Raw genomic sequence first — 13,049 nt, 5'->3', positions numbered from 1 at the left:
GCCAATAGCTGGTTGGGCTGGTTGGGAGGTGGAGGTTACACGTTGCAGGGGGGTGGAGGGTGGGTATTTCATCCCATTTCCTTTGTCCCCCCCCCCCCACCTCCACCACCCCCACCCCACATAAAACACTCTAATGACTCTTACCAGCCCCCCACCCCACCAACACCAGCAGCTCACATCACCACCTCACCATCACAAATCAAGTGAAGCCTCCCAGTAAGGGACAGAGCCCAGTCGACGCTGCAAGGCCACATAGGACCACAACTAAGATTTTAGAACAACTTGGGGCGAAACTTCCCAAAACCATCTCTTATAAATATATAACATTATATTAAGGAGTAACTAAAGAGTGTCCTACACCTGCATATTAATCTACTTTAATTACTACATATCATAATAGTGCTTGACTTAAAAGTAGAAAAAGAGGTGAGAAACTGGTAGCTTAGTTAGCAAAACACACTACAAGGGCTTCTCTAATCACCATGATTTTCAGAGCAGACTGATGGCAGACTGAAGCAGATTTGTGTTTGATTTGGGATGAAACTCCTCACCTCCTCCAGACTGAGAATGCTATTGTTGAGAAAAAGCTAAAAACAGCGGAGCACCAACAGCTCGTGTTTAACTGAAAACCAACTTGCAACTCTCAACTGCGCTCTGAGAGGAGGGAACAGACAGCATGCTCCAACTCCTACACAACAGATTTCCTGCTATCTGAATCGAACAGTGTTAGGAAAGAGTATCGTAACTGTAAATCCAATGTGTGCACAAATGCGTTTAGGTTTTCTTTTGTTCTGGCAAAAAAAAAGATCAAATAAATATTCACTGGTTTGACCTTGTTCTTGAAATATTTGGTGTAAAAAGCGTTTCCTGGTCTTCTGTAGAGTAATTAGGCTTAAAGAGGGAAAAGAACTGAGATCAGCTGCAATAACAACCACAACACAACAACACCTAATTCCCACACTGCCTGTGGAGTTAGTAATGAAAAGTGCTTGCGTAGCTCAATGTCAAGTGAAGGATTTCAATCTATAAGAGTCAGAATAGACCTGCAGTCCCTCCCCTGATTTCTCCGTTCAGCAGGACAGCTGACGATGCTGGACAGAGGCCATTCATACTCATTTGCAGACGGGATCCACAGCATCCCCTGATGACACTTTTTTTGCTGCATCTGAAGTCCTTCACAACAGGACATTCCAAAGATTGTTCTTCTATAGAGAAGCAGCTTTACGGCCATAGAGACAGACCTGCGCATTTCCAATCGAAACATTTACATATCAAAGGAAAAACGTTGTCAGCGCAACAGCAAAGAGACATTAGCATGCAAAAACATGAGCAAGCATGAGGCCGTTCCTCAGATATACCTACAAGTCATCTGAGAGATACTGAACATCTATCTGCCCAATAACAACCGCTGTTTACTGACATGTTTTAAAACGGAGAAGTCAACACCTCAGGGTCCTATTCCGGGACTCAGAGCAGTTAAAAAAAAAGACATTTCATTCATGTGTCCTATTAAGTCAGTGTATGAGCATTTATCACTTTCTCCATGAGGAAAATTACAAAACAGTCAGGTCAGAATAGCGTAAATAAAAATAAGGGGAAGAAATATATCTCTTTCATTACTTCAGTCTGGTCAAATTGTGAGAGCGCAACCACATTACTGCAGCAGCCTACAAGGAAACCAGTTTGCTCAGCCACTTCCAGTCAGGATCAACGTGAATAAGGAAGTGATAAAACATCCTAAACTTCTGAGTTAACCACCTCTACTAGCCATAGTTTCCACCCTCATGTCTAACAGAGGGCTGAGTGAGAGCTGAAGCATATGAAACCAGTTTGCTGTGAAGTTTCAGTATGCTTGGACACTAAATGAGCCCAACAAAGCGTAAAGGTTTAAGTCTGTAAGATAAACATAATCTGTCATGTTCACAAAGTGAGACACGTTTTCTTGCAGTGATTTTAGTACTTGACTGGAGCTCTGCTTTTATTTTTACTTCACAGCAGAAGAATAGAAGATGGTTATCTCATCAGCCCAGTGAGACGGACTGAAGCACTCCTCCAACACCACCTGTCATCTTCCAAATGTTTTTCATTCAGCTGAATTTAAGATGTATTTAGATGCTATTTAATGGTAGTAATCATAGAAAGAACCATTTTTCCTTTAAGTGTGAGGCACATCATTGTTTAATTGTTAGTCCAGTTATTAAAAATAAACACAAAAACTCTTTAAAGATCTTTTACTTTTCTTATATTTTGCAATAAGCTTCTTTAGTACTTTAGTCTCGTCGAAATGATGCAGCAACACAAATGCAAACTCAGACAGCAAAATGTGCAGCTCAGCTTCTATTTTATATAATTTAGTTTTTTTGACACTGCAGAAAGGAAACAATTCTCATTTCAGTTACTGTCAGTCTGAATGATCCACTGCCAAATGTAAAGTGTTTTTGGGTCACATCAGATCAGCACTGGAGCACCTGTTCCTGTAAATGAAGCGTGGCAACGCCAAAATATGATGTTATGTAATATGTGTCAAAGAGGTATACTCTGAAGTAAGCATGTTAAGTAACAAATGCTAACTGTACCCTTATATAAGACGACTTTGTGACTCGAGATGGGTCAGTGAGCACAACATGAGCGGAGACTGCTCAGACAGCCTGCTTTCCTGCATATTTCCAGTCATGATGACACTTGATCATTAATTAAACGCCAAACAATCAGACATTCCTGGAATGTGCGCTAAAGGTCCCTTGGAACATCAGCAATACTGAACTGTGTCGGGTTCTCTGTCAGCAGCTAGTCTGAGGTGTTTTTTGATTGATTCAAAATAGGGGTGTTAAATGAGAGCCTCTCGCCAACTCCCTGAGGTTTCTCTGAGGATCAAACCCAATTCTGATTTTATGCATGAACACACAAACACACAACACATTTGTCAAACGAAACACAGAAAAATCATAATGTTTCCCTACACAGTTGGTCAATAAAGAGAATGTTATCTGGGGAACCAAAAGGGGACATTCCCCGAAGGCCAGATTTACATCTCAATGAGATGTCGCACAGAGACCTAACAACAACTCGTAACAGATGTCAATAAAGTCCTGCTAAGAATGTTAGCGGGAACCAAAAGCAGAAATCATAAAAGTCTTATGGATGTCAAGGGGATGTCGTATGTTTGCTGGGAAAAGCAAACGATGGCTGAAGGCAAACTGCCCCTCTTCCTCATGCACAGCTTACAATTTGGAAAGAAGATCTCTTCTGCGAGCCAAGCAAGCATATCATCATACAGCCTCATTGTTGGATTGTTTTAGTGATGCAGCACTAACCACTGTGGACACAAACACCAATGGCCCCAATGTCCTCGTGCCATAAATATGACAGAAACCAAATTTGTAGAAATGTTCCCTTTAACTATTAACTTAACTTATGTACTCACAATTGTGACCTCGGCTGCCTCAATTTGTGGACATATTTTTTTACTCTTACTATATCCTCGTCAGGTCTGTTGAGCTGCCCCACATTCCCTTCATACATCCTCCAACAATTAGTACCTCACACTGGGAATCATTGTTCTTGACTTTTAATATTTGTCCAATTATCAATTCACTGAAGAAGTAACAGACAGTAAATGTGGTAATTATGGGATGAATAACAGGCCTGCTGAAAGTATTTAAAAGACAGCAGCACCAGGGGAAACAAGTGGACACAAAGACACAGGGGGGCAGCTCCAGACAGAGCCCACTCCCATTGTCTGCTGGGATAGTGAGGACAAAGCAGGACAACGCTGAAATATATGCGAGCACCACAGGGCCTCACCCTAGCGATGCGCCGACCCTAATCTCAAACATGATTTCCCCTGCTAACACACAGATGATGTCATCCTTCCCCCACCTCACCCGCACCTTCACCCCACCACAGCTCCTCCGGACATGCAGTGAGAGTAGAGCAGCGAGGCCCACAGGAGGATGTTGTGCTGCTGAGAAACATGCCGGCAGCAAGAAACCAGATACCCTCTGAGCGCATCTGTGTCACAAATCAAAGGGCTTAACAACGACACTATCATATCACCATGAGCTTTAAACTCACTTGTGCTTTCAAAACAGAACCTCTGAACTGAGTCACCTGCTAGACAGGATTCTATCCGTTGAAAACACAGCATATGGAAATATTTGATCTGCTTTTATTTGGCGGCTGGCTGGATGCGTGTCCTGCAAAAATGTTGGCAGAGTGAAAGCACCCGACGGGACAGGTCAGTGTGTCCCAGAGCATTACAGGTCTGCAGAAGGCCTTACATGCTTCACTGGAAACAGGGAGAGGGGGACAGTTTCTTTTTAGAACTTTATGTGCCTCTCCTCCCCCCCACCTTCACTCCACAAAGGAGGCCGTACCCCTTGTCTCCACCCACAAGGAATTTCTCAGGCATTGCTGGGTTCTCCATGACAACTGGGTGCTTAATAAAGCATTTCTCTTAGGCATTCTTCCTTTCACAAGGGAGGTGGGGGAGTGAGGGGGGTGGCAACAGTCAAAGGAGGGAGAGACAGCGAGGGAGGGAGGACCGGGATAAAAAAGGAGGGAGCTCGAAATGATGGGAGGGAACAGTCGAGGTTGCAGGGGTGAGAGACCTGAGTAGATAGGAGAAAAATGGGAAACGGTGACAGGCAAACAAAAAGAGAAACAGTATCAAGGTGATGGGTGATGTTACAGAGAAACAGCACCATAAACATTCCACACAAGCATACAAGTGTGACTAACGCCATCCAGGGAGGGCAACGGAGGCACGAAGAATGAAAGGATGACTCTAGTCGGGCGAGCATCGCAAGCTGTGACTTTGAATCCTATGAATCAAGCGTGAGGAAAACAGACATTTATCAACCATAAAGAACATTGAAATCCAAGGTGTGCTCCACTTGAGGGAAATAATTACAGGACAGCGCTTGAAGAAGTAATCAGAGCGGTCCAGCTGTCGGAGGCCACACATAGACACAGAAAAGATGTGTGCAGCTTGATGGGTTAATGTTTCAGAAGACAACCCCCTGAGAAAGCCCATCCACTGAAAGCTTAATGCCTTAATAGATTCTAATGAAATTACTCTGGCTGTGAATGTCTTACTTACATCGCAAGCCATTTAAATGCTAGTCCTGTAGCTTTGCTTGACAACCTAAAAACACATTAAGCAAAACAGATTTCTGATCATCAACAAAGATCATTATCTGAATGGAAAAGAATGTGATCTTAAATTGAGCCTGAGCACATTTCATTTATAAAGGTGCCAAATAATCTGAGCAAACGGTAAACATAACTCATACGAACATATTTGTTGTCAGCCCCGGGTCACTGGGCTGAACGCCAGATGGTTTGGCTAACAAAAGTTTGACAGCAAGGTAGTTTGAGCATCTGCAGCCACTTAGGACTCACACCAGCCTCTGTGACTGACCTCTGAGATAAAATAACTGCTGTCCACCTGAGCGGCTGAACAACCCGCAGTACGATGTGAGCTGAATCAAACTGCCGTCATTAGTCACAGCTGTGTGTTTTGCTTTTTTTTCTGCAATTTCTGCACCGGCATTTTCAATGTGAGCGGAGGAGCACGATATTGGCTTGAACTCAGCATTTGATCAGGAGAGGACAAAGTGTCCTGATGGTGTAGTTTTGCCATTTAGGGAATTCAGCGCTAACTGTGCCACTCCTGCAACAGTCACTTTATTGTGCAAGGAATGTGCAAATTTGACATAAAAACAAAACTACTAACTACACAACAAACAGATCTCATATTTCAAATACCAAGAATAATGAAGGCTTCAGAAGTGGGAGATAATGATTAGCTTTAATCTCTATATGAAAATTATCAGGGCTTTCCGGATGAAAGAGAAGCAGTGGAAAAAAATCTCTGGCATCGAATGCAAACACCTACTTATGCAGGCTCACGCTTGCCTGGGAACAGTAGATGAGCCCGTGAGTATGTCAACACTGGTCTGACAGATCCCAGGATACAAATGCAATAGATCTAATCCTGCAGATGAAAAGCTGCCTCTCACCCTGCTGTGTGACTAGACCTCTTCTACTGACACTGATGTGTGACATGGGATGAAACAACCAAAAAAAACCAAACAGTTTTGTCCTCAATGTGGCACAAATGTTAAGCTTGGATTTACAAATTCCCTCAGACTTGAAAGCAGCAGGTAAAATGTGTGAAATGTGTTTATTATGAGTCCGGTGTCTGTATAAGTATGGAGGCTTGCTCAGCACCTGCACACCAGTGCTTAAAATCTGGTTCCTTAACTGGCTAACATAATTCATTACTATTACTTATTCATGCATGTGCACACAAACAGTACTCAACAGGCAGCAAATCCCCAGGCTATGTGACTGTGAGACGTATTATGAAGTACCTGCTTATAGCTGTGAATAATTGCAGTGCCGAATCCTTTCTCTGTATCCTCTGCTGGAAAACGTGTAACGTTCATATCAAACCCACCTGAATAAATCTTAGCAGGGGAATGTTTATTGCTACCTTTGAAAAAAAAAAAGGCTGTTAAACCTGCAAGTTCATCGTAATCCTTCATGGGTTATTTATGTATCTTTTATCTTTTTACATAGATTCATTATTTTCAGTGTTTCTGTGACTAGTGTGGGGTGGGAAGATGAGAGAGGCTGGATGTTGCTAATGTATTTAAGACCTTTCTCTATTCTCCTGCTTTTAATGCCTGTATTGGCAGTGTTGAACTGCCGTGTAGAGTTGCAGAATTGTGCTTTCAAGCCCTTGAAAGAACCAACTTATCTAATTTCATGTACTGTCATGCGGCAGCATGTTTATCAAATCACTGATGCTTTAGTGCTTGCGACCAGCCTCGTGGTCCTGTAGAACATATACAATGATTTTGATTGTGGTTGATTAAGTACATTACAAAGATGATCAATGGGGGTTGAGGTCTGGACTTGGTGGTGGCCAATCCATGTGTGAAAATGATGTCCTGTGTTCCGTGAACTACTTTTCACAGTTTGAGCACAATGAATTCTGGCACTGTCACCCGTGAATATGTCTGTGTCATCAGTGAAGATAAAGGTATACCGACGGAAACACCTGGTCATTCGGTATATTCAGGTAGTCAGCTGACCTGATGCTTACATAACACTGCTGGACCCCAACCTGACCAACTGAAACAATCCCAGATCACTTCTCAGTTGAATCTAGGTGGTGTTTGCCAGGCAGTATATCTTGATATTGCTTCCTGCTTATTGTTATCTTTATATGGCCTCTGCATGCAACTCATTTTTAATAATGTACTTTGTAAATATGGTTTGAAACCGCTATATAGATTACTTCTAATTTCATTCTTTTTTTTTATCGATAATCACCATGACTTACTAGACTAAATTGGGTATGCATGTAGATCAATATCAAAATAAAGTATAGAGAATGTAGACCTAACAGAGTAGCGCTAATTAAACATCCTCTCTGGCATTTTAAAATGATTCTATGGTAACCCAAGTGGAAATATGATGGAAGCTAATCAATGCACATCTTTTTTTTAACATTTTAAGACAATGTAAGACTCAATTTGATGGGAGTTGAGCAATGCAGTGGATATATAATTACCAAATGGATTTTTGTAAATATCGAATTTAACTTTCAGATGAAAACAAGCATATGTCCCCACATTTCAAGCATCACATCAATTTCAGCATGATGAAGAGCAGAGCTCAGAAAATATGTTAATGACAGTCCAACAACATACAAAAGAGCCTATCAAAAATCGTCCATCATAAGGGGCCTCTTGAACAGCAGCTCAAAGAAAAAGATAAAGAGAAGACTTGGGAGGTCCCTGAAGGGAGAGGCCTCGGAAAATTGGGGTCAGCAGCATGTATAGAGGGAGCTCATCTTCGATCCCCTTCACCTCCTCCAACAGCTCCTGCCTAATGACTCTTCCACTGTCTTACAGTACGACTGAATTTTCCGTCATGTACCCTGTTTACACAACTTAAACTACTCCCCTCCTCCTCTCTGTCCTCCTGTCTCCCTCCGTCTCCTTCTGTTTCCTGCAGGGGTGCTGACACATAAACCCCAGCAGGTGCTGGACGCGCTGGGGAGACCCGGCCTCTAATTGGTCCTCGTTGGAGTCACAGCTGTTGCCCCCTACCACAGCCTGGTATGAGTTTGAGCGCCTGCCCCTCCATCGACAGCTTACTATTGTTCTCCAGCGAGACTAAGCTGAGCTCCAATCTATCATAAAAACTGCCCACGCTAACCACACATTATCTGCTGCTCAGTGTCGACTCATCACCAAACAGGAAATCACTTTAACATCCACTAAATCTACGCTTTCACCACCTTCAAACAGACTGTAAGGTTTCCACCAGTGTTAATCCTCATTCTTCTTATCTTATTTCACCTTTATTCTGGATTTTCAATCCCTTAATAATGCTTCCAGCTCTCTGCCTTAGATTGTGCCAAGGTCAAAGAGAAGGCAGATTTACAGCAGATCACACTGCGTCAAATAAGCTCCCAAGCGCAATATCCCTTACACACTAAATCTCTGTGGGTGCAATTCAAGTTCAGCCACATTTTTGGAGCAAATAAAAGTCTGTAATTATGTGCTGGCATGTAAGAATTAATGGTTTGAGACATGGTGAATAACAACATTTTTTAAGTACCAACGAGCCAGCATCATCTGTCCTCAGCAAATCAGAATCTAGCAAATTTAAGCAAAAAACAAGAATCCTGCCAAACAAAAGAACACTTGAAGGATGTCAACTCTTCATTCAGGCTCTACACAAGCTATAGAAATTGGTCATAATTGAATTAGGTTGTTCATTATATGTGGGATAGAGGTTATGATAAGTAATTATGGAGCATGATCAGTCTGCCCACTGAAGTGTGGATCCCACAGGAGGCAGACAAGCTTTGACAAACTGTCTAAATCTAGACAAAAGACAACAGTGGTTCAAGCCTGTGAAATAAAGTAAGTGCCTTGATGAGACATCCAAACCAAACTGCATGATTAACAAGAAGTAACAGATGTTCAGTACATTATTTAAAGTGATTTGCAAGGTGTTCCTTATAATTATTAATCCTCGTTTATGAATATTTCTATTGCAGGTAAATCCCTCTGGAATAATGAGGTCATGACAAACATACTTAAGTCATCATCGCTGCCATAATTCTGTGAAGCAAAGCTAAAATATAAACGAAGAGAGGAAAAACATTATAGGAAACATAGTACACTTCACTAAGCCTGGTTTCTTATTACTGCACTGTGTTTCACTCACTGGGTGGAGCCTGCAGTCTCACCTGACACTGAGATCCTCATAGAGGCCTCCAGGGGCCGGTTGTTATCCAGGGCCTGGCTCAGTTGGATCTCCCCTGTGCTTTGGTTGAGGAGGACTAAGTTCAGCTCGTTTCCCACCTCAAAGCTGTAGTGGAGCTGATCTGAAACATCAGGGTCAGAAGCAGGAATGCGCCCGATCACTCCGGTAGGAAAGCTGCTCGACTTCTCCGTCACATAGTTGTTGAAGATGATCTGGAAATTTTTGAGCACAGGCACGTTGTCGTTCTTGTCGACGAGTTTAATGTGAATCGTGGCTCGGCTGACCAGAGGAGCCGAGGTGGCCTGAACCACGATGATGTACTCAGACCTCAACTCATAGTCCAGGTCTATTAATGATGTCAGTTCTCCAGAGAAGATATCCAGTTGAAAAACCTCTGGGATGTTTCCTTCCACGATCTGATACATTATCTGTGCATTACTTCCTTCATCGGGGTCTGTGGCTGATATATGTGCGACCACAAGGCCTATGGGGCTGTTTTCCTCTACCATAATGTCAAACTCATCTCTCTCAAACACAGGAGGGTTGTCATTCACATCCAGAATTGTTACCTGTATGTTTACAGGTGTTTTCAGAGCGGGAACACCTTTATCTACAGCAAAGGCCTGCAGGCTATAAACAGGCACATTCTCTCTGTCTAGTCTGCGCAGCGTGCGAACAATGCCAGAAGTCGATTCAATTACGAAGTCCCCATCGCCATCCTCCCCACCCTGGAAAGTGTAGAAAACTCTGCCGTTGAGCCCAGAGTCTCTATCAATAGCAGAAACCTGCACCACGCTGGTGAACACCGGCACATCTTCCATCACTGAGCCTAGATAATGGTCTCTGAGGAAACGTGGGGAGTTGTCATTGACATCATTCACCAGTATCTCAAGATACGTTGTGTCAGACTTCTGCGGGATGCCATTGTCCCGAGCAGTGATGGCTAGTGTGTAAGAAACCTGGTCCTCATAGTCCAGCTCCATCTTTGTGGTGACAGCTCCTGTGTCGGGGTCGATGTCAAACTGAGGGATGCTGTCGTCCATAAAGTAGGTAATGCGTGCGTTCTCACCCGTGTCTTCATCAGTGGCACTTATTACCACCACAGTGGTGCCCATAGGTCTGTCCTCATTGATGTTGACAGTGTAATGTGAGCTCTGAAAGACGGGCCGGTGCGTGTTGGCATCTGTCACATTGACAAACACCTTGGCAGTGTCAAAGAGAGTACCGTCACTTGCAGTGACAGTGAGGACATATTGTCGCTCCAGTTTGTAGTCTAAAGGCAGAGCCAATGTAATGAGCCCACCTCCACTCTGGCTTGTGATGGAGAATCTGTTACGGGTGTTTCCGCTGGAAATCTGATAAGTCACCACACTGTTGATGTCCTGATCCACGGCTGACACCGTCACCACACTGGTCCCCACAGCGGCATCCTCATTCAGTCGCATAAAATACGCCTTCTGAGTGAACTCTGGGTTGTTGTCGTTGACATCTAAAATCGTCATGCTGATGCTAGCTGAGGATGACATGACAGGGTAGCCATGATCACGGGCCTCTACACCAAAGTTATAGAAGTCCACACTCTCTCTGTCCAGCTCTGCTGCCACTACAATCCACCCTGTGCTGTTATTGATGGTGAAGGGGAAGTGTGGCATTGTTTCAGTGAGGCGATACTCCAGTCTGGAGTTTTCTCCAGAGTCGGCATCCACGGCTTGGATGTGGATGATGGAGTAACCCAGAGGCACATTCTCCAGCACAGTGGCCTGAAACGGGGTGCTGACAAAAATAGGGGCATTGTCATTAACGTCCAGCACCTGCACTGTGACCAGGCCACTGATGTTAGACAGTGGAGGGCGTCCTCCATCCTGAGCTCTAATTCTTAGTGTATATTCTTTGTTGGCTTCATAATCCAGATGGCTCACCAGGTCCATTTTACCCGTCTGAGCATCAATATAAAACTGTCCGCGTGTGTTTCCGCTCATGATGCTGAAGTGAACGACAGCATTGCTCCCTCTGTCTTGATCTGTGGCGGTGACGTGCAGGATCTCAGTGTTGGGGGTCATGTCCTCGGGTACCTGAACCACATAGCGTTTCTCACTGAATTGAGGAGCGTTATCATTGTCATCCTCCACCACAATGTAAACAGTAGCTGTGGCGCTGCGGGGTCCAGGGTCACGACCCTGGTCATTTGCCTGCACTAACAGCATATAGGCCTCTACCACCTCTCGGTCAACCAGGCCTTTAGTGCGGATTACACCTGACCTGGAATCTATCTCAAAAACATCATTGGATCCGTTACTGTTGAGGATGCGGTACAAGATGTTACCATTAACAGGTGCATCGCCATCTGTGGCCCTCACCGTCAACACCTCATAGCCTATCTCTAAATTCTCCCTGATGTTTTCCTTATAGTCTTGCTGCTCAAACACAGGGTCATGATCATTGGTGTCACTGACTGTGATGGTGAGGGTGGCCATAGCTGTACGTCGAGGCATGCCATGGTCAACTGCAGTCACACGAAAAACATGCGTGTCTTTTGTTTCCCGGTCCAGCACCTCTACTGTTGAGACAGCACCACTGGCTGGGTCCACAGCAAAAAGATTATTAGAGCGGCTGTCAAAAAGAGCCTCTATGAAATACTCCAGCCTGCCCGCCTCCCCCTCATCCACATCCACGGCTTTCAGGACAACAACTTGAGTCCCTGCTGGTTTATTTTCAGCCACAGACACCTGGTACATCGGGGGCTGAAACTGAGGGCTGCTATTGATGCTTCTTCTTCTTCTTCTGCTCACAATACCTGAATCAGACTGGGCTGCCTTCTCTAAGAGCTTCTCTATGTGGCCCTGCCTGAAGGGGCCATGCCCCACACGCCAGTGGATGGAGACAGGGTCAACATTCAGCCCATTTCCTGTGAGCACATCACAGAGCATGTCCAGCTCCAGCAGGGTGTCCTGCCTCCAGCACAGCGTCTCAGACACAAACAAATACCCCTCTGAGAAGTAAAACTCTCGGCTGTTGGCGACCTTGCAGCGAAGCGGGGGGCCAGGCAGCAGCCCTCCCACTGGAAATAAAGTAGAGTCTGCTTGGTGGCACTCTGAGCTGTGGCGGTTGTGGATGCTGAACAAACTAAGGACCTCCATGTCCCACTGTGTTTTCCTTTTACGCTTATGTGAACAGTTCCTACCGTGAACATACACATCGTACTGACTGGTGAGGAGGTGCCTATAGCCGGAGTCCGTGCAGTCCTCCACAGTGTACAAAGTAAAGGGGTTTGAAGGCAGCGAGGGGCACTTTATTGAACCCGTCACAAATACGATGCCCGCTGCTGCTTCAGTCTCCAAGAAGCGCTCCGTGAATTTTGGAGCGAGTACCTGATCCAAAGTACACCGTGCGCCCCGCTCCACGCCGGCCACCACTGTCCTTTCCTCCGCATCCTCACTGACATGAACGCTGAAACAATGCGCCAGCGAAACCAGTTTCCACCACCACAATATCTGCAACAAATCACATTTAACGAAGTGCATCGCTCCTCAGTTTGTGTTCAGCCGCGTCTGAGAGTGCTAAATCCTGCAGCTCCTTATTTCTTTAAACTTTCCGCCTGCGAGTTTCCCTTTGTTGCAGAAGAGCCATGCTCTCAGCGGGCGCACTTCTCCCCGGTCACTCCGCTTGTTTGGAAGATGTAATCCCGCAGTAACCTTGGCACGACCGGGGCTGTTCTCACATTTACGCACACGCTCACACAAGCCTGAACAACTACA

The 13,049-nt window shown here is 44.7% G+C and overlaps 1 protein-coding gene across 1 annotated transcript in view; it reads right to left on the bottom strand.

Annotated features, from left to right (window-relative positions):
- Nucleotides 1–13,049, bottom strand: part of celsr2 (cadherin, EGF LAG seven-pass G-type receptor 2) — a 65,086-nt gene extending 52,037 nt beyond the window's left edge. Inside the window, exon 1 of the mRNA XM_072382179.1 lies at nt 9,278–13,049. Coding sequence (XP_072238280.1) covers nt 9,278–12,815 — 3,538 coding nt within the window. The 5' untranslated portion in view covers nt 12,816–13,049. The remainder of the gene's footprint in view (nt 1–9,277) is intronic.

This window comes from Leuresthes tenuis, unplaced genomic scaffold (assembly GCF_036924035.1).
Source record: "Leuresthes tenuis unplaced genomic scaffold, fLeuTen1.0.hap1 SCAF_3, whole genome shotgun sequence".
Classification (NCBI taxonomy): Eukaryota; Metazoa; Chordata; class Actinopteri; order Atheriniformes; family Atherinopsidae; genus Leuresthes; species Leuresthes tenuis.
The sequence above is the reverse complement of the archived record's forward strand: the minus strand, read 5'-3'. Positions and strand labels throughout refer to the sequence as shown.